This window comes from Calypte anna, chromosome 22 (genome assembly GCF_003957555.1).
Source record: "Calypte anna isolate BGI_N300 chromosome 22, bCalAnn1_v1.p, whole genome shotgun sequence".
In the NCBI taxonomy this organism is placed as follows: Eukaryota; Metazoa; Chordata; class Aves; order Apodiformes; family Trochilidae; genus Calypte; species Calypte anna.
The window spans coordinates 650430-675215 of NC_044267.1; the positions used below are offsets into that span (position 1 = coordinate 650430).

The 24786-nt window shown below is 57.1% G+C and overlaps 2 protein-coding genes across 2 annotated transcripts; one reads left to right on the plus strand and one right to left on the minus strand.

Moving 5' to 3' along the window:
* Nucleotides 1-5281: 5281 nt before the first annotated feature.
* TM2D2 (TM2 domain containing 2) lies at nt 5282-7107 on the plus strand. Its single transcript, XM_030464056.1, has 4 exons — nt 5282-5517; nt 5597-5684; nt 5802-5917; nt 6290-7107. The coding sequence occupies exons 1-4, from the start codon at nt 5312-5314 to the stop codon at nt 6501-6503; spliced, it is 624 nt and encodes a 207-aa protein (XP_030319916.1). The 5' UTR covers nt 5282-5311; the 3' UTR covers nt 6504-7107.
* A 3319-nt stretch (nt 7108-10426) lies between these two features.
* Nucleotides 10427-22726, minus strand: PLEKHA2 (pleckstrin homology domain containing A2). Its single transcript, XM_030464036.1, has 12 exons — nt 22649-22726; nt 18996-19159; nt 18396-18452; nt 17276-17324; nt 16228-16325; nt 14769-14909; nt 12791-12937; nt 12582-12650; nt 12363-12433; nt 11629-11692; nt 11128-11205; nt 10427-10747 (listed from the first exon to the last, which is right to left on the minus strand). The coding sequence occupies exons 2-12, from the start codon at nt 19134-19136 to the stop codon at nt 10439-10441; spliced, it is 1224 nt and encodes a 407-aa protein (XP_030319896.1). The 5' UTR covers nt 19137-19159; nt 22649-22726; the 3' UTR covers nt 10427-10438.
* Nucleotides 22727-24786: the final 2060 nt, after the last annotated feature.

The following is a 24786-nucleotide window of genomic DNA, read 5'->3' on the forward strand; positions in this document are numbered from 1 at the left end:
GTGACTCCTCTGCCTTTTTCTTCCCAAAATCCCCATGAGAAACTTGAAGGGAGAGACAAAAAGTCCCCAGGAGGAGCCGCGGGCACAGAGGCTGCTGCTGCCCCCCCGTGTGCCCTGACCTCCATCAGCTCTTCCTCGGGAACTCTTCCATAGAATCCTAGAATCCTAGAATGGGCTGGGTTGGAAGGGACCTCAGAGATCATCGAGTCCAACCCTTGATCCACTCCCCCCGTGGTTCCCAGCCCATGGCACTCAGTGCCACATCCAGGCTCTTTGGAAAGATCTCCAGACACGGAGAATCCACTCCTTCCCTGGGCAGCCCATTCCAATGCCTGATCACCCTCTCCAGAAAGAAATTCTTTCTCATCTCCAACCTAAACCTCCCCTGGCACAACTTGAGACCCTGCCCTCTTGTCTTGCTGAGAGTTGCCTGGGAAAAGAGCCCAACCCCCCCCTGGCTCCAACCTCCTTTCAGGGAGTTGCAGAGAGTGATGAGGTCTCCCCTGAGCCTCCTCTTCTCCAGCCTCAACACCCCCAGCTCCCTCAGCCCTTCCTCACAGCAATTCTGCTGGATCCCTTCACAGCCTCCTTGCTCTTCTCTGCACCTGCTCCAGCACCTCAAGCTCCTTCCTGAGCTGAGCTGAGGGGCCCAGAACTGGACACAGGACTCAAGCTGTGGCCTCCCCAGAGCTGAGCACAGGGGCAGAATCCCTTCCCTGGACCTGCTGGCCACGCTGTTCCTGAGCCAGCCCAGGATGCCATTGGCCTTCTTGGCCACCTGGGCACACGATTCCATGACCCACGGATCACCTCCCAGGGCTCTCTCTCCCTCTCCCAGCATCATCTTCCTCTGGGAGAAGGAGGAATAAACAACTTGTGACCCATCAGTGACACAGGAGCTGCCTCGTGCCATGGTGATAAGCACTGTGCAAGAGCCAGGACAAACAACACCCAGTGCTGCTGACAGCTTCTCAGGTGCTGATAACCTCTCCTGGTTTTCCAAGTGTGGAGGGAGCTTCATGGGTTTCTTTGAGCCCGTTTTGGGTTTTTTTTTTCCCCCAAGTAGGTTGCTGCCCCCGAACAAAACACCCAAAGGCACAACCAGAAGCACCTGCAGACTCCCCTGTGCTCATGGGGTCTGAGTGACCTCTGTACTGTTTCAGGAATTGGTTTTGAAGACACACAAGGCAAAAGACACCACTAATAAACCAGGCTGAGCAGTTGGCACAAGTCTTCCCCCTCTCCTTGAAGCCGAAAAAGGCCAAGCCAAACTGTTTAGAGACAGAGTTTTGAGCCTTTAAACAGCAAAGGTTTTTATTTTTGGATCCGGGGAACTCCCAGCTCGCGCTGGACAAAGAGTTCCGAGGGTTAAAGGAAAGGGTTAGGATATTTATACATTAAAAGGGGAGGTTACATCATCCTTACATACATATTCATAAGATAGTAACATGTAATCATAATATTCATGACAGGAGGAGTCTGGGTGGAGTCCTCTTTTTGGGGATATGTCTCAGGGTCTTCAGATGAAGTAACGAAGTCTTCCTCAGGGTTGAACTTTTTACCTTTCTTGCTTTCTATGACTTCATCCTCTTGTTATAGAGGATAATTGGACCCTTGCAATTATCTTCCCCTTATCTGCTGGTCATGGCAGCCTCATCCTGACTTCTGTGCAGGTGTTTGCACTCCCCCAGTGCCCAGCTCACCTTGGCACTGCCAGGACTTAGACTCCTAATTATCTCCAAGACAGAAGTGAATCCCGTTAGGGTCTTGACATGTCTCAGCCACTTTGTTCACTTCTTTCTCAGTTTAACCCTGAATTCTACTGGTTATGAATACAAATTCATTAACATACATTACAAGTTTTAATTCTACATACAGTAAACTCACACAAACAGCTTGACCTGATCCACTCTCCTTACAGGAGTTAATCCTGTCAGGATCTTTTCTCTTTTTCATCCTTAACCATAGGGGATTCTCTCAGAGGTTTACACTGCTGACTCTGCTGGGAGTGACTCCAGAGGGAACACTGATTTGCCCTTTTGCACTCCAAAACTCTGCCTCCCTTTTTGCAGGAGCCATCGTCAGACAACCTGCAGCTCAGCTTTCCCCCTCCAGCCTCCAGAAAACCTCCTGTTCCTGTAGGAAGGAGGTGACAAATCAACCCCCTGCATCCAGTTTTACTGAGTGTGCCAGAGCAGAGCCCAGAGCCAGGCAGGAAGCTGACACGTTGGGCACTGCAAGGGGACACGGAGGGGTTTGTTCCCCCCTTGATGTCAGACACAACAGAGAGGTTACAACATCCCCAACCCTCATGGAAGCTGCACAAGCTCCTGAGCCAGGTAACACTCTGTAATTCCCACCAGCTGAGTGCTACCCAAGATGCAGGAGGCTTCCCATGGATTAGGATAATATCATGGATCAGTTGCAGATGTCACCATACCAATAACAAACATGATTCACCCCACGGTTCCTGCCTGAGGGGCATGAGATTCCCAGGTCAGTATTAAGCAAGAGCCAAACCCATCTCCCTTGACTTCTCCTGTCACTCAGCACCACTGTCACAGCCCTGCAACAGAAGGGATTGAAGACAACACACCTCAAAGCTCCAGAAAAGGACCAAAAAGGAGGAGGGAGAGCTCACGCAGCTTCTGAACACACTTTTGGGGTAAAAGGCAAAAGTGCCAACTTTGGAAACAAGAAATCTGGAGAACCCTGTGGAAGCCCACCTGAAACACCCTCATCAGCAGAGCTCAAACACAGTGGAAGATGCTGTTAGAGAAGAGCCACGTGAAACAAACCAACAAATCCCAGAGCTCTGCAAGTCATAAAGGAAACCTGAGAGGCAAGCACTGGGATAAGGGGCTCCTTGCCATCAGCACAGATTTTATGACTAGAATAAGGCAAAGTGAGAAAACCCATTGCAGACAAGATCCTCAGAGATTACTTATGTTAAAAATAGATGTTTCATTCTTTCAAAGGCCTAAATAGGAGCAATAGTCTCTCAAACAGCCATAGAAGGCAGAAACAATAAGTATCTCAAGGTGAACTTTCTAAAAAAAAAAAACAAAAACCATACAAGCCCAGGCAAAGGGGCATTTCCTTCACTCTGTTTTGTCACTGCCAGTCCCCTTGCAGGGCTTTACAAGATTCTTTTTTTGTCTGGTGGCACTGCAGCAGTGTGGTCAGGGTGTAGCTGGTGTGTCCATGGGTACTCGTGGAGTTAGGTGACTCTGCTGGGCTCCAGAAAACAGGGGAGAGGGCAGGGAATGAACACCCCAACCCACATCTCCTGATGTTTTCACAGCTCTTTCTGACAAAGCTGTAGAATCAGCAGGGAAAGTCTCAGAAATCCTGTTAAAACTCCCTTTCCTAGCAAATGCCAAAGGTACCTTTGCCAGGCTGAAGGGTATCAGGACACTTTGGCCACAACAACCCCATGGGGAGCTCCAGGCTGGGCACAGAGTGGCAGAAAGGGAGCTGGGATTGCCAGGAAGCTGAAGAGGAGGCAGCAGTGTGCCCAGGTGGCCAAGAAGGCCAATGGCATCCTGGGCTGGCTCAGGAAGAGCGTGGCCAGCAGGTCCAGGGAAGGGATTCTGCCCCTGTGCTCAGCTCTGGGGAGGCCACAGCTTGAGTCCTGTGTCCAGTTCTGGGCCCCTCAGGAAGTTCAGGAAGGAGCTTGAGGTGCTGGAGCAGGTGCAGAGAAGAGCAAGGAGGCTGTGAAGGGATCCAGCAGAATTGCTGTGAGGAAGGGCTGAGGGAGCTGGGGGTGTTGAGGCTGGAGAAGAGGAGGCTCAGGGGAGACCTCATCACTCTCTGCAACTCCCTGAAAGGAGGTTGGAGCCAGGGGGGGGTTGGGCTCTTTTCCCAGGCAACTCTCAGCAAGACAAGAGGGCAGGGTCTCAAGTTGTGCCAGGGGAGGTTTAGGTTGGAGCTGAGAAAGAATTTCTTTCTGGAGAGGGTGATCAGGCATTGGAATGGGCTGCCCAGGGAAGGAGTGGATTCTCCGTGTCTGGAGATATTTCCAAAGAGCCTGGATGTGGCACTGAGTGCCATGGGCTGGGAACCACGGGGGGAGTGGATCAAGGGTTGGACTTGATGAGCTCTGAGGTCCCTTCCAACCCAGCCCATCCTATGATTCTATGATTCTCTGATCCCTGCTCTGCCCCAGCCCTGGCCCTGTGGCTGCTTCTCCACGTGAGGGGTTACGAGGCCAACACCAGCGAAACGCCCTGGGACTGGGAGTTGAAAGGCACCGAATTATTGTTTAATTTGGCTTGGTAATGGGGAGCCCTGAATGGGACTCCCTGACTCTTCTGCTGCCTCCCACGTCCTCTCCACCCAGCACAACCAGTGTCAGTGTGGCACTGAGGAGCTGGGCTGCAGTCAGGACCTCACTGCCAGCCCCAGCACACCCCTTACCATGGCACCAGGGATCTCTGGCTGACGGGCACCAACCAGGCCAGGCAGTGGCTCCATCCCAGGTGAATTCTTACCCAATTACGTGGTTTGCTCCCAGCAGAGTTAATGAACCTGCCTCACACCGCGTCTGGCATTGCCAGCCTGATGACCTCAGGACCCCGGAGAATAAACGAGGAAGAAGAAAACCTCAGTGAACAGGCAGCAGCTTGTGCAGGTGTAGAGCATCAAGAGCAGGATCCCCGAACCCACCCCCCGCCCTCTGTGTACCCGCAGTGCCGTTATCCCCGGCTCATCACCGACCCTCAGATCCCTACAGCCCTGAGCATGAGCAGAACGGCCAACACCGGCCAAAGGGAGCTCCCGGTTGCCCACGGCTTTGTCCAACATCACACGGACACGTGGGAGGAGAGACCGAGGCTTCCCCGGTGCTGACCGGACCGGGGACCCCCCCGCACCGCATCGCTCACACCCCGGGGCGGGTTCGGACGGCGCCCACCGCGCCCCTGCACCTCACACCGAGCGGGGCAGCGCGTCCGAGCCCTACGGGGAGTGCGGGAGGCGTGGGCGGAACAAGCAGCCGCCCCGGTCCTGGTCCCGGTTCCGCTCCCGGTTCCGGTTCCGCAGCTCCGGGCGAGGCGCGGGAAGGGAGAGGCCACGCCTCCAGCCTTAGCCCCGCCCCTACCCTTCTCCCATAGGCTGATTCGGCCTCCCCGACAGCCAATCGCCTCCTCGTTCTGCGAACGCTTCCGCCTGACCTCCCGGCAGCTTCCTCCGCCTTCGCTCTGAATGGCTGCGAGCTCCTAAGCCCCGCCCCCCAGGCCGAATCCCCGGCTCCCATTGGCTGCGAGGCCGGGGCGGGGCAGGGCAGCGTTTCCTAGCAGCGGCCGCCGCCATGGCGCCGGGGCGGGCCGGGCCGGTGGGGTACGCGCTGCTGTGCGGGCAGGCAGCGCTGCTGCTGGGCAACGTGCTGCTGCTGCACGGAGCCTCCCGCGCCGCACCCCGCAACGCCTCCGACAACGACGGCCTCGTCCCCGGGCCGCCCGGTGCCGCCTGGGCCTACACCGACCCGCAGTCACCGCTCGTCCTCTGCACTTACCTGTGAGCACCGGGACGGGGCTGGCGGGACGCGGCCGCCTCGCCGCCATCCCCCCCCTGAGCGCTCCCTCCTTCCCTACAGCCCCGAGGAGTTCGTGGAGTGCGAGGAGCCGGTGGATCACGGCGGGAACGCCACAGCGCAGCAGGAGCTGGGCCACGGCTGCGTGAAGGTGAGGGGCGGGCGGCGAGGGGAGGGGAGGGGGCGGCCCGGTGGGGGCCCGGCTACCGGCGGGGATCACCCCTCCCGGGGCCCGGCGTGAGCCTGAGCCCGCCCGCAATGCCCGCAGTTCGGTGGCCAGGCCTACGGAGAGGTGGATCACACGCGGGTGCAGTGCCGGGCGCTGGACGGCATCGAGTGCGCCGAGCCCCGGAGCTTCCTACGGGGCGGACGGCCCTGCGTCAAGTAGGATCCGCTCCCCCCGGGACCCCCTCGGCTCCGCTCCCACCCCCGGGACCCCCTCGGCTCCGCTCCCACCCCCGGGACCCCGTCGGCTCTTCTGCCCCCGGGATCCCCTCGGCTCCGCTCCCCCGGGACCCCCTCGGCTCCGCTCCCTCCCCGGGACCCCCTCGGCTCCGCTCCCTCCCCGGGACCCCCTCGGCTCCGCTCCCTCCCCGGGACCCCCTCGGCTCCCTCCTCCTCTCCCCCGGGCCCTGCACCTCCCCCGGTACCCACGGGAGGGAGCCCCGGTGTAAGGAACGTGAAGGGCCCGGCTCACCCCAGGTTTGGGGGGGGATCTCCCCTCAGCCCCCCCCTGAGCCCCCTCTCTTCTTGCAGGTACACAGGACACTATTTTATAACCACTCTGCTCTACTCGGTTTTCCTGGGGGGCTTCGGAGTGGATCGGTTCTGCTTGGGCCACACCGGGACGGCAGTGGGGAAGCTGCTGACCCTGGGGGGGTTGGGGATCTGGTGGTTCGTGGATCTGATTCTCCTCATCACGGGGGGGCTGATGCCCAGCGACGGCAGCAACTGGTGCACGGTGTACTGAGGGAGCAGAGCTGACCCCCCCAGAGACCCAGGGCAGCACTGAGGGTGGGTCCTCCACTTGTCCCCCAGGGCTGGGGACAGGATCCTCCACTCACCCTGCAGCATCAGAGCATCTGCCCTCACACACCTGGATTTACAAAGCTGTAACTTCATGTGCTGAGCAGTTGTTGTTGTTAATTCCTCCCTACAAACCTGGGATACAAAGCAGCTCAGTAGGTATTTTGCTTGTTCAAAACAATCTGGATTTCCTCTCCAAAAAGGGACTGCTTGGGAAATCAGACCTTGCAAACAGGGGGGTCAAACAAGTCTGAAGGAAGCCTGGAAGGAGCAGACTCCACATATTTTCAGTATTAGTAGAGCAGATGGAGTCACAGGCCACTAGCACGGGGTTTGTGTTACCAGCCTGTGCCAACCTTTGAGGTTGAGACAACATTACAGAGACTGTGGCAAAGCAATGAGCTTTAATTCTGTGTTATTGGTGTCAATACGCGTGCACTGGCTGCAGGGGGAGGTGTAGCAGAACCCACGGGAGAATGTTACCTTCCACTTCCTGACGAGTGGGGAGAACCCCAGTGCAGCAAATAAAGGACTGTTCAAGCCTTGCATGTGGGATCTGTTGATGTCACTCTCCCTGCTGTGCTCAGGGCACGGGCACATCATCTGAGAGATCCCAGAACCACTCCAAAGTACATGTGCTACTTTAAAATGACCTGTTTCTCCCCTCTTGACCCCTGGCCTTCACAGCAAGTGCTTTTCAGAACATCCCATCAGGTCACATTCCCTTTCCCTGCTGCCTCACAGTTGTATTCTTTGCACCCATAACCATTTCTGTGCAAAAACCTGTTAAAACACTGGCCTTGCCTCATTAGTGAGGGAGCCCCATGGTGTCCACATGGAGCTCCTGGGAAGGGCTGGGAGCCAGCAGAAAGCTGGGAAGGGGCTGGAGCCACCCCCCTGCCCATCACCCCCCAGGCAGGGCATGTGCAGTACTGAAAGGAGCAGAAGCATCAAGCAGCCTCACACCCAAAAAGAGGAACCCCCACCAGATGCAGTCCGAAAACTTCCCAAGCTGAATAAAAATGGGAAAAGGAAGCTGCAGAAAGTCACAGCCAGAACCAGACACAAAATCCATCTGCATTTGATGTGAACCACAGCAGACTCTGTTCTTACAGAGTTCTGCAAACCAAGGACCCTCCAAGCCCTTGGTGTTGGGTGAATTTCTGCCTGGGCTCCTCCTGCTTCCAACAGAGCTGCAAAGGGGCTCAGTCCCACTGGGAATTCTACTGGTTCCAGCTTCAGTTTGTGGTTTATTGCAGCAGCTCCTCCTCTCCAGGGAGTGAGGTTTAGGTCCTATTTAGATCACAAATAATGTGAGTTTGGCAGCGTTGCACAGGCCTCAGGGCAGCAGGGCAGGGGGAAGGAAGCTCCTGCATGGAACTGCCACATTCCTCAGTCCAGTGGAACCAGAGCTGAAAAGCCCAGGGTGGGGAAAAATTATGCAGCAAGCCAGAAAGGAAAAAAAAAAATCCCATGAACATCTCCGTGATGTATCCTCAGCCCAAATGATAGCAAACACTTTTTCAAGAGGCCACAAGAGCTCCACATCTCTGCTCCCCTTCCCCAGGAGGGGAGGCCCAAGAGGTCCCCCAGCCCTGACCCTCACCCCAGCCATCAATACCCAAAATACTCAATGCCAACAGACAGCCTGGAAAAGAAACTGGGATTTCCTTCTTTATTTAAAAACACAGGGAAAACGGGCTCCATCTCCTGCAGCCAACACAGATGGGGGTGGGAGGAACCGAGTGCCCTGCAGCATCACCTGCTCCAGGCTCCTTGGCCCTAAGAGCACTTGAAATCCTCAGCCAGCCCTCAGGGAAAAGCCAGAACTGCTTTTTCATAGAAAAGAGCAAACCCATCTCTTGCACCACTCTTCCCTCTGTGCAAATCCCTGGGAAAGGGGAAGGGGAGGGGAACACAGCACACACTGCACACAGGAGCAGCTGCAGCTCTGTGTTCAGAGCCAGGAGGCAAATGCAGAGGGGACTCTGCTTTGTTTTAAAAAATCACTGCAAAGCTCCAGCTGCCTGCTCCAGAGGGATGGGAGAGAAATTCCCCTCCACACCACCACCAGCATTACAGAGCTGTCCTGATGTTCCAGCCTCTACAGTGTCCTGGGGAGGGTGGGAATGAGAAACAGGAATGTTGCAAGAGTGCTGGAGCCACTGGTAGTTTCTCCTCCTGGATAATTAACCCTAATTGTGCAACAAGCTTCTGCTTTACCATCCCAGGCCCCAGGAAACTGCAATTATCAGGCAACAAAAGACCTTGGTACTCCAGGACGTCACCATTGTCATTGTCCCTCTGCATCTGGTGATCTCCAGAAATGAGGTCAGAGCACTACCACCAAATGCAGGGACTGTCACTGCTTACCAAATTACTAAAACATTTCTGGAACACTCTGTTAACAAGCCAAACAGCAAGGCAGCCTAAAAAAACCCAGTAATTTCAAACACTAGTGCAAATAAAGCAAAAAGGAGAAGAAAATGAACACAACCAAGATTTCTATAGTTAAATAACAAATATTAACACTCACCCTGTACCGTTTGCATTGATTCTCACTTATTTTCATAGCTTCAGCATCCTCCAGCATCTCCACACACCCTTACCCCAAATCTGGGAGTCCTGACACTCCCCAACACCTGCAGCTTTGAGCAGCCCCTCCTACACCAGAGGATCAAGGTGCAATCTTAATTCATTTGGGCTAATCAGCACCTCAGAGCTCCATGGGTAAAGCTCTGCTCCACCCTGAGATGAAGCTCAGCTGTCAAGCAGCTGGGGACCTGCAATGGCCACAGACAAACTGGATTTTTTTTTTATTTTTTTTTGCTTCTGGGGAGCATGCTGAGCTGACTTTGCAGAGCAGAGAACACATAATGCCAAAAATAAAAATAAAATAATATTAAAAAGAAAAGAGAGAGAGAGAAGAGGTAATCAGTCCACAGAGCTGGAGCAGCCCTGTGAACTCCAGACCCCTCCACGCATGGCTGAGCTGGCAACACAACTCCCACACCAACCACCCAGATTTATCAGATGGCAAATAGCCAGGGTGGCACAAAGCCACCATCCCGTGCCCGAGCTGGGACAGGCTGGTGCAGGTAAAGCCCGTGGGCTGTGCCTCCCCAGGGCACCCCAACACCCCCCTGATGGGCACCACGGTTCTCGGGGTGGGGGTCCCAGAGGATCTGGGTGCCTTGGAAACAGCTGAGTTTTCTCCAGGCTGCTTTATCACACCGCCCCCAGGAGCTGATTTGGGTATGGAAATGAGGAGTTCGCCTCCTTCTAAAAAACTTCTGCTCATTTTCACTTCAAGGCAGGCGGCGGGTGAGTTGGCCCGACGGGTCTGCCCGGTTCTCATCGACGTTCTCGGCTTTCCCGGAGTTTGGTTGAAAGCTCTGCAGCACACGGGCACGGTGCCAAACCATCCCCACACCCGAGGGTCCCCCGTGGCACTGAGTGTCCCTGTGGCACCTCCCCGGCTCTGCCCGGGGAAGGCTGAGCAGCACAAATGGGTGAAAAAGATGCAAGAAGGTCCACGATCCTCTTCGTGCCTCAGACACCTCCTGCCGCTTCCTCCAGGCTTGGTTTTTGGGGGAAATGAGGCAGTTGTGGAAGAGGTTGTCCCCACACCAGGGATCACGGATTCCCGCCCCGCACACCGAGCCCTGGCAGCTCCGAACCGTGGGTCCACCGGGCCGGGAGCTGGCAAGGACCCCGGGACACGGGTCCAGCCGGATCCTGTACCACCAGGAATAGGACGGGGCACTTTGTCCCCACCGGGACGAGGGGGTGAGCTCGGTCCGAGGCACGGAGCGGGCACGTGGGGACCAGCACACCCCAGACCGCCCCGCGGGGACCCCCGGGGTCCCGGGCACCCGCTCAGACATCGGAGGTCCGGATGCTTTCATCGTCCAGGTCGAAAGGGAACGGCTTCTCCTTGAGATGCTGCGGTTCCGACTTGTGCCGCAGGCGCCTGCCCGGCGCGGTTCCGGCCGGCAGGAACACCGAGTCCCCCAGCGGTACCGGCAGCTCCTCCGGAACCACCCGCTGCCCCTCGGCCCGCGGAACCGGCGTCCAGGGCTGCCAGGAGGAGGTGGAGGGAGCCTGGCACAGCGCCCGTCTCTGCTGGGAGGGACCCGGGGAGCCCCCGGGCCTGGCCACGGAGGTGGATCTCATGAAGGACATTTCCTGCAAGGACAGACACGGGGCTGGGGACAACGCTGTGTGCCACGTGTGAAGCACCGGGACCAGGACCAGGTCCTTTCCTTTCAGCAGAGCATGTGAAAAAAAATACCCAAGCATAAAAAAAAAAAAAAATTCAGCATCCCTTGGCCATCAGTTGGGTTCACACCAAGGCCTCGGAGCAGAGCAGGGATAATGTTTGATGGCTGAATCTCACTTTTCCATCTTTTCCAAGGAAAATCCCAGTGCAAGCAAACCCTGAGAAGGCAGGGATCTTACCCTGGAAATGGGTTAACCAAGCACTGGCAAGGCACTAAATATATATCTTGTACATTGGGACGATCTTCATTTGACACTAAAAGTGAAGCAGAAAGGACGTGACCTACCCTGGGGCGGGATTTCAGAGCCTGGACCGCCCCTGAGATCGCTCGGATCCAGCTGTACATGTCCTCAGGGCTGTCTGCCTGCAACACACCCACCAGCCCCGGTGAGACTTCACCCCCAGCAGCCAGACCCCCCCCCTGCAGCAGGGACACAGCCCCACGGGTGACAAGGGCTCCCACTGCATCCCCTGCCCGTTTATCCTGGTTCCGAAATCCCTGCACCACTCCTTCCCCAACCCCCCAGAGAGGAAACCACCCTCCACACTGCAGCGTTTTTATATCAAGAATGGAGAAAGCATTTAAGAAGAAAAAAAACTGTCAAGGTGTGACTGGCCCTGCCCCAGCAGAGGCTTGGGGGCTGCATCCAGCCCACCCAGGGCTCTGTGCTGCCAGCAGGGATGGGAATTTGTCTGTGCTGCCCAGGTTGGCAGGAGTGTGGTTTGTGTGAGGTGCCAGGAACTGAACCCCCTGCCCAGAAAAGCAAACCCAGCTCAGCTGCCTCACCTGGATGTAGAAGGTCCTGGAGTTGGTTATGATTTCAAAGAGGTTGTCCCGCATCAGGAGGTCACTAGAAACAGAGTGAGAGAGATGGTCACTACCCAGAACTCATCGTGGAGAGAAAAAAAAATCTGCATTTACCCTCATCTCTGGAGAAAAATAAATTGAAGGCAAACCTTGGCTCTCATCAGAATTTTGAGCTGACTACAGCTTCACAGAAACCTCCAGCTACAAACACACTCCAGCTTGTTGCCTGCAGGCAAACCCCTGCCCCTCCCCTGACCTGTCATCCATCTCATTTACAGTTCATTTCAAACGTGAGCTTTCTACTACTTGTTAAGAATAAAAAATGCAAAGATATATTAACATAAAAGATATTTTCACTTTAGCTAAAGAAACTTTCTTAGTTAATTTTCCATTGCAAGTCTTCAAGTCAATCAATTTCATCAGCGTTTGCTGCAATAAATTGTTCCCCAGACATCCTATGCAGCCACCTGAGCTAGTTTAGGGAAAACACCTATGTGCAGCTTTCAGCAGCTTTATGAACCCCTTTGTTCTTCTGTCACACACCACCATTTACTGTGCAGGGCCTCGTACTCCCTGTCCTATGGAGATAAGAGAGCTGTAGGAGCACCCCTGCCCAGCAGAGATGGCTATCAGCCCCAGGAGAAGACAGCATGGACATCATCCTGCATCCAGCTCCTGGGGGTACAGCAGGGAAACAGGAACCAGAACATTACCCAGACTTGACCAGGCACTCGTGGGTTTTGCAGATGTCCTTCAGGAGAATGGCACGCAGGGGCTCCTTGTCCTGCAGAGAGGAGTGGAGATGATGCTGAGCTCGGGTTGCCCCCTGGGGCTGGTTGTGCTGCTGGGATGTGCACAGCAGGAGCCCCAGACCTCTGCTCAGGAGAAGCCCATCCCAGACAGGGGGTGAGGGGTGGGCAGGGGCTGCTCACCTGCTCACACTTGTAGTAACTGATGGAAAATTCATCCAGGACAAAATACCGGCGCTTCCAGCTCTTCCTCTGGAGCAGAGAGGAGGAAAACACTCAGTGCTGGGGGCTCTGGTGTCCCCCCATGTGTTGCCACAGTCTGGCATCCAGAGCATCCCCCAGAGGGGAGCAGCCAGCTCAAACCCCCCCTTCCCAAGCCCCCTGGCACTCACCACGTTCCCCTGCTTGACGCAGTAGCCGCTCTTGAGGACTGGGGGTCCCGTGGGGGGTTTGGCCCCTGAGCTGGGGATGTGGCTCTGTGAGCGCCGCAGCAGAGGGTGGGGGACCCCCTCACTGCCCTCCCCTCCATCCCCCCCGTTCTGCAACCAGAGAGGAGCACAAAGTTACTGGGGAGCAGGGAAGGGAACCCCGGCTGGAAGGCAGAGGTGCAGCAGCAGGGGAATGAACCAGAGCTGAGAGATGATTTTCTCTCCCCGCGTGCAGCTTTTTAGGATGCTGCCCCAGCACTACTCATCCTTTTGGTGCCCACGTGATAAAAACAATGTGAGAGAAAAGCAAGAAGTGCATCCCATGGGCTGGACCCTGCCCTGGTGCAGCATCACCCCTCTGTACCCTGGCAGTGCCCTCCCTTCCCCCTCTGCACTGCAGGGGGTGCTTGAGACAAAACATTTCCACTCAGCTCCTTCTCCCTCCCTCCAGCTCTCTGAGGTTTGAGGATTGCCATGGCAGCCAGGGTGGCTCCTTCCAGTACCTTCCAGAGGCTCCAGGACAGAGACCCTTTGGCTGCCCCCAAACTGCTGCCCAGCACCCCTGGAGAGCAGCAGAGCAGAGATCCAGCCCAGACAGGAAGGGGAAGCACCCACTCTGCTCCCCAACCTGGGCTGCAACGGCCCTGCTGGGTGTTATGGGTGTTGGTGTCAAAACCCTGAGCCAGGGATGCTGCTGCAATGGGCAGAGAGGTACCCGGGAGGGGGGGTGATGCTGTGGGGTGATGCTGTGGGTGCAGGCAGAGCGTGGGGCTCCCCACTGCAGTCCCCAGGAAACCACAGACGCGCCCAGGAAGCTGCAGCAGAGAAATGGCCACTGCACACAGGGAGAGCTGCATGAGCGTGGAAAGTAATCCAGCAGCTGAGGCACCACCTCGAAAAATCTCCTCTCTGAAAGGAAGAAATTGGGCAAGGGCTGAGGATGGAACTGGGGCTCCTGGGAGGTGGTGGTGGGGAGGAGAGGGAGGGCAGGCTCAGGAGCTGGGAGCAGCTTTAACTCACTGAAACAGCAAAGCAAAGCCACAGGTCTGGCTGCTGCTGCTTGTCTGCCCAATGTCAGGGGAAGGCACAGCCCCCCCTGCCTCTCACCACCCCTCACCCCTGGCTGAGGGTCCTGCAGCATCCCACAGGGCAGGGGGACCAGGAGGGGACAGCTCCAGCAGGACTGACCCCATGGGTACCCCTGCACCCCGACAAACCCCACAGCAAGGGAAATGTTAAAAGCACCCGCCAGCAAAAAAAGAAAAAACATGGCAGTGATCTAATTCTCTGCTCTATTTTTAGTGCTGCCTCTGATAACAGCTGAAACGAGACCCAGAGCCAGACATGCACCCAAAGGTGGGAGACACCGACAGCCACACGCTGAGGGAAGGGTGCGGAGCAGGACAGGTCAAGCCCCTTGTGAGGCAGCAACATGGGGTCCTTCAGCCCTGGGTGCCTCGATGAGGGGGTCTGGACCCCAGAGAGATGAGTGGAAGGTGTGAGATGGCCAGGACATGAGCAGATCTGCAGCCTCCTCCTCCTCACACCCCCTTGTCTCATCACACTTCAGAGCCAGACAAAGGCAGGGGTGCTGCAGGGTGCTCTGTGCAGCTATTTATACCCCCTGAGTGGGAAGGGTTTGCAGGCACCCTGCTGGTTTCCAGAAATGAAAGTGCAAACCAGCCTCCCCCAACAGCCCAAAGCATCACCTGCCTCCAGCCCCACAGCTGGGCATCCCCCCAGGCCACAGGACCCACCTTCAAAGCTGCTCTCACACGAGTGCCCTCGCCCAGCTCTGCATGGAGAAAGCTCCCACCTTCCCTACCTATCCCTTGGGAGCTGCTCTTAAAATATGAGGAACAGAGAGACCAAAGCAGGGAGCTGCTGTCACAGGAGTTTTTTCCCCAGGATGTGATTCAGGGCAGGGATCCTGCCAGCTCACCTGGTTGATGGGAGTATGGACCACCACCCCCCCGATGATCTCAGTTTTGTAGGCCACCTGGGGCTTCCTCTCCTGGGCCTGGGGCAGCACTGGAGGCTTTGCAATCTCCGTGGCTGGTGGGACACTGCCACCCTTTGGCACCTATGGGAGAAAGAAAAGGGTGAAGGGCACAGGTGGGACCATGCCTGGCACCAGCATCTCTGTCCTCACACAGCGATGTCCCTTAAAAATAAGAAATGAAGATGCCACCCCAATTAAGGAGGGTGTGGGCACACCCAGGTGGTTGGAGATGGGAGATGAGAGGTGATGAATAATGAATGAAGCATCACCTCATAGGAGCCCAGGAGCTGCCTCTGCAGCTCCATGTGTTTGTGGGACACTTGCTCCTTTAATTGTCCCCTCTCCACTTACAGCAAGGTTGATGAGCAGTGTTCATCAGACAAGTCTGGGTGAGCAGCAACCTGGATCTCTGCACCAGGAGTCATGCCCAACCACTGCCTGTCCCTCCTGTCCCAGCCCAGCAAGTGGCTCAGCCAGAACCAGGCACATGGGAGCACAGCAGCAGCAGCAGCATCCCCTGTGGCCAGCAGCATCCCCGTGGCCAGCAGCATCCCCCTAGGGCCAGCAGCATCCCCCCAGGGCCAGCAGCATCCCCCCAGGGCCAGCAGCATCCCCCGGTGGCCAGCAGCATCCCCCCAGGGTCAGCAGCATCCCCCCAGGGCCAGCAGCATCCCCCCAGGGCCAGCAGCATCCCCCCAGGGCCAGCAGCATCCCCCCAGGGCCAGCAGCATCCCCTCAGGGCCAGCAGCATCCCCTCAGGGCCAGCAGCATCCCCCTGTGGCCAGCAGCATCCCCCCAGGGCCAGCAACATCCCCGTGGCCAGCAGCATCCCCCCAGGGCCAGCAGCATCCCCCCAGGGCCAGCAGCATCCCCTGTGGCCACCAGCATCCCCCGTGGCCAGCAGCATCCCCCGTGGCCAGCAGCATCCCTGTGGCCAGCAACATCCCCCCATGGCCAGCAGCATCCCCGTGGCCAGCAGCATCCCCCCAGGGCCAGCAGCATCCCTGTGGCCAGCAGCATCCCCTTATGACCAGCAGCATCCCCCATGGCCAGCAGCTCTGGGCAGCTTAGGAGCACAGGCTGTGAGTTTCTGGGTCGTGACCATCAGTTTATGGTGACCCAAACAGAACCACCCAGCAGAACAGAAAAACTCCCCTGGATCCTGGCACAGCCCCCCATGCAGCACCTTCACTGCTCCTCAACAGAGGAGCCAGGGCTCCAGGGAGCATAAAAGCAGAGTAAATAAATGACTGAAGCAGAGGACAGACATCCTTGGAGAGCCCCAGCGAGGGGTGGGATCCCCAGGCAGGGCAGGAGGGAAGGGCAGAGCTGTCCCAGCAGCTCCTGATCAGCACATCAAGGCAGGGACACAGCAAGGAGACAAACGTAAAGAACCTACCGTGATCTTACTGGCCCGGTTCAGCGCCTCCACCCAGTCCTGCAGGTCCTGCTGGTCGCTGGCTTGTAAGAAATAGCGCTGAGACAAAGCGTTGATGACTGCCAAAAGCAGGGAGTGCAAAAAAGAGAAGAGTCAGGGAGTCCCATTCAGGGCTCCCCATTACAAAACCAAATTAAACAATAATTCGGTGCCTTTCAACTCCCAGTGCCAGGGCGTTTCGCTGGCGTTGGCCTCGTAACCCCTCACGTGGAGAAGCAGCCACAAGGCCAGGGCTGGGGCAGAGCAGGGATCATAGAATCATAGAATCATAGAATGGGCTGGGTTGGAAGGGACCTCAGAGCTCATCAAGTCCAACCCTTGATCCACTCCCCCCGTGATTCCCAGCCCATGGCACTCAGTGCCACATCCAGGCTCTTTGGAAAGATCTCCAGACACGGAGAATCCACTCCTTCCCTGGGCAGCCCATTCCAATGCCTGATCACCCTCTCCAGAAAGAAATTCTTTCTCATCTCCAACCTAAACCTCCCCTGGCACAACTTGAGACCCTGCCCTCTTGTCTTGCTGAGAGTTGCCTGGGAAAAGAGCCCAACCCCCCCCTGGCTCCAACCTCCTTTCAGGGAGTTGCAGAGAGTGATGAGGTCTCCCCTGAGCCTCCTCTTCTCCAGCCTCAACACCCCCAGCTCCCTCAGCCCTTCCTCACAGGAACTCTGCTGGATCCCTTCACCAGCCCAGTTGCCTCCTTTGGATGGGGCTGTTGGTCCTTGCACCAGGGCATGGGGAGGGCAGGGCTGGAGCCAGGCTCAAACCAAGGCTGTGTCCCTGGTAAAGCATTGCAAAAGCAGCACCTGGGCCAAGCAGGTGCTTGTGCTGTCACTTCTGCTGCTTTAAACCCAAGCTCATGGCTCCTGCACGAGGCAGCGTGGGTCGGGCTGGGGTGGGGGGAGCTGGGTGTGAAGCAGCCCCTCCGTGCACCAGGAGCAGCAGCTGGTGCTGGTGTCAGAGAGCACAAACCCTCTGCTGCCCCCGGGGTCCCCCCCCTCTCACTCACCAAAGCAGAAGGGAGTTTTTGGCTTCTGTTTCGGGGTGGCGATGCTAACCTGGAACACAGCAAATCAAGGGGAAAAATGAAGATAAGAGCACAGGCTTGTGGCACACGAGAGCTCCAAGTTTCCAGCCACGGGCTCTGAAGGGAGGGGACACCAGTGTTCCCCAGGGAGGGACATGTGGTCCCAGGGGCACGGCAGCTCCGGGATGGGGCTTCCATCCCCCATCATCCCCACCCCAAAGCCCAGGAGGGAGGGAAGCTTTCAAAGGCCTTGGGAAATGGCAGTTTCTGCTGGACTAACACAGCCACTCTTGTCAGCAATTAAGAAAACTGAGGGAAAATAGCAGTGGTTTCTCCCTAAAGAGTAGGAATCATTTATATAAGAATAATATTCCCTGGGGCTCCAAGCAGAGCACTCACAGAGTATTTATTCTGACAAGCTTCCTCCTTTGGAGCCAGTCTATAATGCTTTAAATATGTTTTCTCAAGCAAATCTCCCTTTTTTTCTGGCGTATTTACAGTTGGTAGCTCAAGCCACTGGCACAACCCAGCCCTGCTGTTTGGGACCAAATGCTGTCCTACAGCAATTTTCATTTAGAGGAAAATGTATATAATTTATAAGTGAGGCTCTCTCAGAAATAGGGAAGGCTCAACCTCCCGGCGTTGCTTCATCTGTGCTTAATTTATAAATCATGATTCAGCAGGAACAGAGAGATCTGTCCCATCCTTTCTCTGGCTCCAGGACAGAGCCAAGCCCAGCAGCCACAGCCCCAGCTCCCCCCAGCTCCCTGGGAAGAGGCGGATGGCAGCTCCAGGCATGCCACAGTTGTCATTTTTTGCACTATTTTCACCTTTCTGGAGAAGCTGGATAATTCCAGAGAAGACAGAGCTCGCAGAAGGTCTCATCCATCAGGGCACTGCCCTCTCAGCACAGGGGACAGCTACTGGTGGCCCAAAATTCACTGTGAGGGGGACCACGGGACTGTCCCTACCCCCATTTTTGGGAACATCCCCCTTCCAGGAGCTCAGGCAAGGTCCTGCCTGAGCCTCCAGCCCTGCTGGGGAAGCTACAGGGATAAGGGGACAAGAGGGAGCATTCATTTTCCCTCCACCCTGACATTACCTTGGAGATATAGGTCAGCTGCAGAGATCCAACAGCACCAGCACCAATAGCCAGGTTCTGCAAAACATGTCATGAGTTAAATGACAGGGGAATGCAAAAGCACTGAGCCAGGCTGTCCCTAGGGTCCCTGGGGCCAGGCTATAAAGCAGCAGCCATGCTGCTGTCTTAGCTGCTTCCCCTCTCTGTGCTCATGGTCCAGAAGGGAGTTCCTGGCCACAGGAGGGTTTTTAGAGCTCAGCTTTGGCTCTGGAGCAGCTCCTGTAGACACTGGGTATGGGGTGCACAGCCTGCAGCTCCCCCACCACTCCAACTCCCACCTTGTCTGAGATGAGTGGTATTTAAGCCTCTCCTGACTCCTTATCTCTGTCTCTCCACCAACACAGAGGGGGATGTAACCCCTCAGGTTGGCACTTCTGTACTCCTCAGAACAGACAGGCCTGGAAACCACAGGAGTCTTGGAGGGGTTTGTTCATCTCCAGACCCAGCCATGGGAGACCCCGACAGACAACCTGCAGCAGACACCACCTTTGGGGACCCAGAGGAGATGCCTGCATCACCAGAGACTTCCTAAGAGCTTCCAGGAGCCATGGAGGAACCCACCTGAGGGTTGTCCATGTACCACAGGAGGCAGTTGGCCTGGGTGTCCAGGATGAAATATCTCCGCAGGAACTTCCCGCAGGTCTCATTCTCCTCGATGTCCAGGAACCCACAGATTCGGTTCTGTCGGTCCAAGTACGGCATGCCGGGCTCCTGCTCACATCACCCTGAGAGAAGGGACAACCAAGGAGAGGTGGGTGCTCTGTTCCCCAGAGGATCTGCTCCCAGCCCAGCCCGTGGGTGCCAGACGTGCCGGGTGCTCATCCCGCACCCAAGCTCCCGGGAGGGAGAGGGAAGGGACCCTCCAGGGCTGACCCAACTGAGGATGCTGGCTGCAAATCAGCTTCCCAACCTTTCCCAGGCCTTTCCCAGACCTCTGACACCTCAGTGCCTGAAGAGCAAAGTCAAACTGCTCACAGCATGAGCCCACATGGCGGGGACCTGCCAAACACGTGTCACCCATCACGCCCCGGTGACAAGAGGGGTGCTGGCTGTGGGAGCAGGGCAGAGCAGCCAGCAGGACCAAAATAGCTCAGGGAGGAACTGCAGGGCTTTGGAAGCCCGGGAGCAGCAGCCAGACTCCACCACCACGTGCTGCAGAACAAATGCTCAGCTCAGCTCCCAGACTGCTGGAGGCACAGGGCAGCACCACAGCCACTGGGATGTCCTGGGACAGTGACTGATGCAGAGTGACCTCAACCTGTCCCTGTCACAGCAGTGGTTGCATCCCACACCAAGCTGCCCTCTGGACAGCTCAGCCCACCCAGAGAGGACAAAGCAGCCACAAGGGATGTGAGCACGAGACACCAGGTCCCTGGGCACCGTAACAAAAAATAATCCTGAAGCAGACCACGCACGGGAGAGAGCCCGAGCACACTCCCAGGAAATGGACAACAATCTGCAAGTCCAGCAGAAAATCTCTGCAGCCAGGATGCCGAATCAGCAGGGAAAACAATGACCCATCGTGGTGAGGCCAAACTGTGCCACTGGGTCTGGCTGGGCACAGACCCTCCCTGGGGCAGGGGCTGGGGGCTGGCACTGCTTGGTACAGCGGTGTCTGAGAGCCAGGGCAGCCCCGGGGGAATCTGTCTCTGCAACATCATCTCCAGCCCTGCACAGGGAGCAAAAGCAGCATCCTGAGGGGTGGGCAGGCAGGACACATCCCTGCCCCCAGGCTGAGCCCCTCACCACGGCTCAGGGCGGGGAGAGCAGGAGGGAGGCAGCGGTTACCCAAAGGATGTGAGATGAACCCGGTGTGGTTTGTCCGGTAGTAGAGGGGTGACTGGCGCAGGTGGCAGACAGAGAGGCTGCACAAATGAAAGATCTGATGCAGAAAAGGAGGAAATACTATTTTTGAGCTGAGTGGCTGCAGTGGAGTGGGGCCCTGGGAGGAAAAACGTTGCGCAAGAGTTGTGGTGCAGCTGCAAAGGTAGAGGTGGCAGAAAACAAGTCCCCGTGTTGTCAGGACCTCAGGGTTTGTCACCCGTGTTTCAGAGATGGGTATCAGGGCCTTGCTAAGAGGGAAATCACACTGCTTGAGGAGGAGAGATGGTTTCAAAAAAAAAAACCAAACACATTTGCCCTGATTGCAAGAGTTATGTGGGCACTTCACGTTTTGTTGCTTTTTTGTGGGGTTCTTTTTGTGGGTGGGGGGGAGGCACACAAAAAGCAGATTCTCAGGTGTCTCCAACCATACCAACACGTTCAGACCAGGCCTCAGAAATTATCTTTCTCCTCCTGATAGTGAAGCTCCAGAGATTTTTGCCTACGATAGAGATGATAAAGAGCTGGGGTGTGCCACAAGCAGCACAGTGGGGAGCCCCAGGGAGTGCAGGGGAGAGCCCAGAGGATGCCCCCTGGAACTCCTACTTTCCCCCCTCCCATGCCCAATTAATAATGAGCTTGGCTGAAAGCCCACAAACCAGCTCAACTCTTCTGTGTGAGCTGACCTCGGGTTGCACTTGGATATGCAAAAAATCTCTGGACAGAAAGAGATTGCAACAGCTCCAAACTCTGCCTCCAGAGCAGGCTCCCCCCAGCCAGCCAGGCTCCCACTGCCCATGGGACACAAACTGCCTCCTTGCAGCCCCTGAGAATTGCACTTTTCTGTAGGAAAAGGATAAAAGCAGCATCTCCAGAACCACCAGCATGTAGGTATTCAGTTCCCCTGCTCAGGCCATCCAGGAGGGCCAGAAAACCCTCAGTTTGCAGTAACATTGACTATTTACACAGCACTTTGTATACAACAACTTGAACTCCCTGAGCATCACAATGAACCAGGCTCCCAGGATCTCATTTCCAGATCCTCTTGATGAATTTATGCCATGCAGTGTATCAGAGGCTTCCAGGACTCTTCCCCACCTCTGAAGCAGCTGACTTCCAGGGTTTTTCAGAGTCCAAATATCCCACAAAGAAGGACAAGCCCTTTCTGGCTCAGTGAATGAGATAACAGGATCCATTAGGCCATAGAAAGAGATTTACAGTAAAAATACCCTTTTGCCTGCAAACCCAGAGAGAGGTGAGCACTTCCCAGGAGGATGGAGAGGAGGAGGGCACCATCCACAGGTCACCCATCCCCTCCCTGTGGTCAGGGCTGGCTCAAAGGCCGCGTGTGCAGCCACACAGACTTTCCAGGAAGCACCCCCAGGACACCAGCACTCCCCTCACCCTCATGGCTGCTCTTGCCATGCCCCGACCTCCTCCCAGCATGAAGACAGCCATGAGAACACAACCCACGGAAACCACAGCAGAAAAAAGCCAACGAAACAGGAGACCTGACACCAGAGCATCGCTCCCCAGCACAGCCCATCACACCTGCAGGCACCCACAACATCCTCATCCTCCTCCTCGCTCATGCCCACCTCTCCCAGTGCCGTTTGGGGCACAGGGTGAGCACCCCCGTGCCACGAGGGCTCCATCCCGCAGTCCCCACTGCCCCTGGAAGCTCCGAGCTGTCCCCGGTCCCCACCACCGGGGCTGGAGCAGGACTGCCTCGTACCCACCCGTCCGTCTCCAGCAACGTCTGCCCGAGCCGGACTTTGTAGGCAGAGCCCAGCAACTTCCTCCTGCTAATTCCAGCCATTTGCCTTAATGAAATAATTAACCTGTTGAAATTCACGCTGGGACCAGCGAGGACACATTTCTTCAGCTCAAAACAGAAAAGCAGTCAGGGAACACATTCCCAACAGCTCCAGATCCCGAATTTTCCCCGCACATCTGCTCCCATTCCCACAGAGACCAAAGCGTGCAGCCCCCCAGCTCTCCCCCAGGGACCCAACTCCCCAAACCGCGGGTGATGCCGCCCGGAGCAGCCCTCACCCTCTACCCCTCCCTCGGAGCCGCATCCTGCAGACTCCCCCCCCCCACGATGGAGAACGGATGGTCTGCCACGTCCCGCCACCCACGGGACAGCCCCACCGAGGCTGCTCCTCCGCGGACCCCCCTTCCTTCCTCCCAGCCGGCTGGGGACCCTCGCAGCCCTGTCCCCTCCCTGCGCGGTAGCACCGACGGCTGCGGGAAGCCCCTTCTGGGGAGGGGGATCCTGCCAGGAAGCCCCCGCGGGCGGGCACGGGGCACCGAGGGGTCCCTATCCCGCCCCGCCGGGTCCCCACGGGTGGCTCAGCGAACACACGTGGCCCCCCCGGCCCCGCACTCACCCCGCGGCGTCCCTGGGCTGCGCACCCCGCGCATGAGGCGGGCTGGGGGCTGCGGGCCGGGGGCTGCGGGCTGGGGGCTCCGGGCCGGGCGCGGGAAGGGGACAGGAGGGCCGGGCGGCGGAGGGGGTGTGCCCCTGGCTCCGCCGGCGCTTTTTTCCGGGTTAATTACGTCTCCCATTAGCAAACCCGGCCCCGGATGTGAGTGCGGGGTGCGGGGCTCCGGGGCTCCGGGCCGGCCCCGGGGGGCGATGGGTGTCCGGGTACCACCACCCCGCCAAGAGCGGGGCTGGGGCCAGCACGGTCCCGGTGTCGGTACCGGTCCCCGCCCGGAGCTCTGCAGCCTCGGCGCGGGGTGGGAGAGCTCTTCCGAGCCCCAGCCCTGGGCTCGGGCTATTCTTTGGAGGTGTCCCCCCAACCCCCCCCGAAACCCGACAGAAATCGCTCAGAAAATCAGCATCTCACTCACAGCTCCTGCTGTCACCGGGACGCTTCGGCAAAGCGCTTCCCAGGCCCGTCCTGCGAGCTGTCCCCGGGACCCTGGGGACGGCTGCATCCCCTCTGTCCCCCCCCGTCCCCCTCGGGACCAACGACCCTGACCCAGACCCCCCCTGGGGCAGGAGCCACGACCGCAGCCGGACACGCAGCGCCTGCGCTGCTGCCGGAGATGCTGAAAATAGCGAGCGGAGGCTCATGCGAGAGAAGTTACTGAGGGCAGGCACGCTCCAGTGCTCCTGCTCTGCAGCTCACGGGGACACAGACGAGTCCCCAGGGTCCCAAAGCTCGTGGGGCTCCTTTCCTGCTCTGCAAAACCTTTCCTGCTTCCCCAGCCCTGCCTTGGTGTCAGCACAGCAGCACCGGAGCAAAACACAAAACGGGTGACATCTCAGAAGGGGAATTGTCCCATCTTCTGCACCAGGCTCTGCCCCGAGACCACCGGGGTTGTTAGTGACCCCCATCTAGAGACTGTCACAAGCTTGGCTCCTTCCCGGGCCACGCAAACGATCCTGCCCTGCAGCTCGGTGCTTCTCACAGCTGGTGCATCAGGAGGGGTCTTTCCTGGTTTCATTTTAAGGCAAGAACCTAGTTTTGAGCATCCAGTACTGTGCATTTGAAGATTCATTTCTCCCCATTGCTTGGAAAAGCTGCCACAGCTCAGGGTGGGTTTGGGGAGTAGGAGCCACTTGCACCCCCAGCCCCACGCCACCCAGGACAGTGTGGATTCCACACAGCTGCACCCTCAGAAAGTCCCCACTTTCTCTCCGGAGCATCTGGCCCTGAAGCACTCTCTCCCATTGTGGGTGAAACCAATCCTGGTGCTGCTGGGGGACAGACAGAGGGAGCCTGGTTCTGACCAGCCCCATGCAAGGAGTGCTCTCCCAGCACTTTGCACAAGAGGTTGGTTTGGGGTTTTGTTGCTTGGTTTTTTTTTTCCCCAGTAATTTCTGGATTTTCTGTTCACCCCATTACCCTCTCTGCAAGTGCAGCATTCAGCCCCATTAAATAAAAACTCCATCTTTGCAGCCATAACTGCTTCCCTTGCTGCAGCCAGCTGCCTGTGGCCATGTGCTGGAGCAGCAGCTCCCTCCCCACCCTCATCCCCACGCTGGGGGACAGCCCAGGCACACTGCCTGCCAGGACCTGCAGCCCAAAATGCATCATTCAATAATTACATCAGGAGAAAAGCAGTGTGGACCTCCCTCCACATCTCCTGCCAGTGCTCCCAGAGGACCCCGGGCAGTGTGTGGCTGCCAGCTGATACACCCGGGGTGACCCTGGACTGGGTGTCCCCTTCGTTGTGCCTGGCAGGGGAGGGTTTCAGCATTGCCCCTCTGGTACCAGATCACAGAAGGATTGTCCCTCGATGTAGCTGGTGGGTTATTCCTGGTGCTGCCCCTCTGCCCTTGCACACAGGCAGCCACAGACCCTAAAGCCTGGCTGCAAACACTGGTGGAGCCAGAGCCTGGCAGTGCCAAGCACTTGCTGTAGAGCTTTTGAAGGTGCCATAAGGGAACCAAAACCTGAAGCATGAAAAACCACCAGTCATGGAAATGCAGGCTGCTGCAGCTGGGTTATAGTTAGAATTTAAAAGAGCAAACAAAGAGGAAACAAGGAAAAGCAACTTTCCTGCCTCTAAACAG

Bases quoted from the DNA above. Each gene is read 5' to 3' on its own strand.
- TM2D2 (XM_030464056.1), top strand. From the start codon at position 5,312: ATGGCGCCGGGGCGGGCCGGGCCGGTGGGGTACGCGCTGCTGTGCGGG. The intron at 5,518-5,596 runs GTGAGCACCGGG...CCTTCCCTACAG, and splicing joins CTCGTCCTCTGCACTTACCT to CCCCGAGGAGTTCGTGGAGT. The intron at 5,685-5,801 runs GTGAGGGGCGGG...CAATGCCCGCAG, and splicing joins TGGGCCACGGCTGCGTGAAG to TTCGGTGGCCAGGCCTACGG.
- PLEKHA2 (XM_030464036.1), bottom strand. From the start codon at position 19,136: ATGCCGTACTTGGACCGACAGAACCGAATCTGTGGGTTCCTGGACATC. The intron at 17,325-18,395 runs GTAATGTCAGGG...GCTGTGTTCCAG, and splicing joins AGCTGACCTATATCTCCAAG to GTTAGCATCGCCACCCCGAA. The intron at 12,938-14,768 runs GTGAGCTGGCAG...CTCTGGTTGCAG, and splicing joins TCCATACTCCCATCAACCAG to AACGGGGGGGATGGAGGGGA.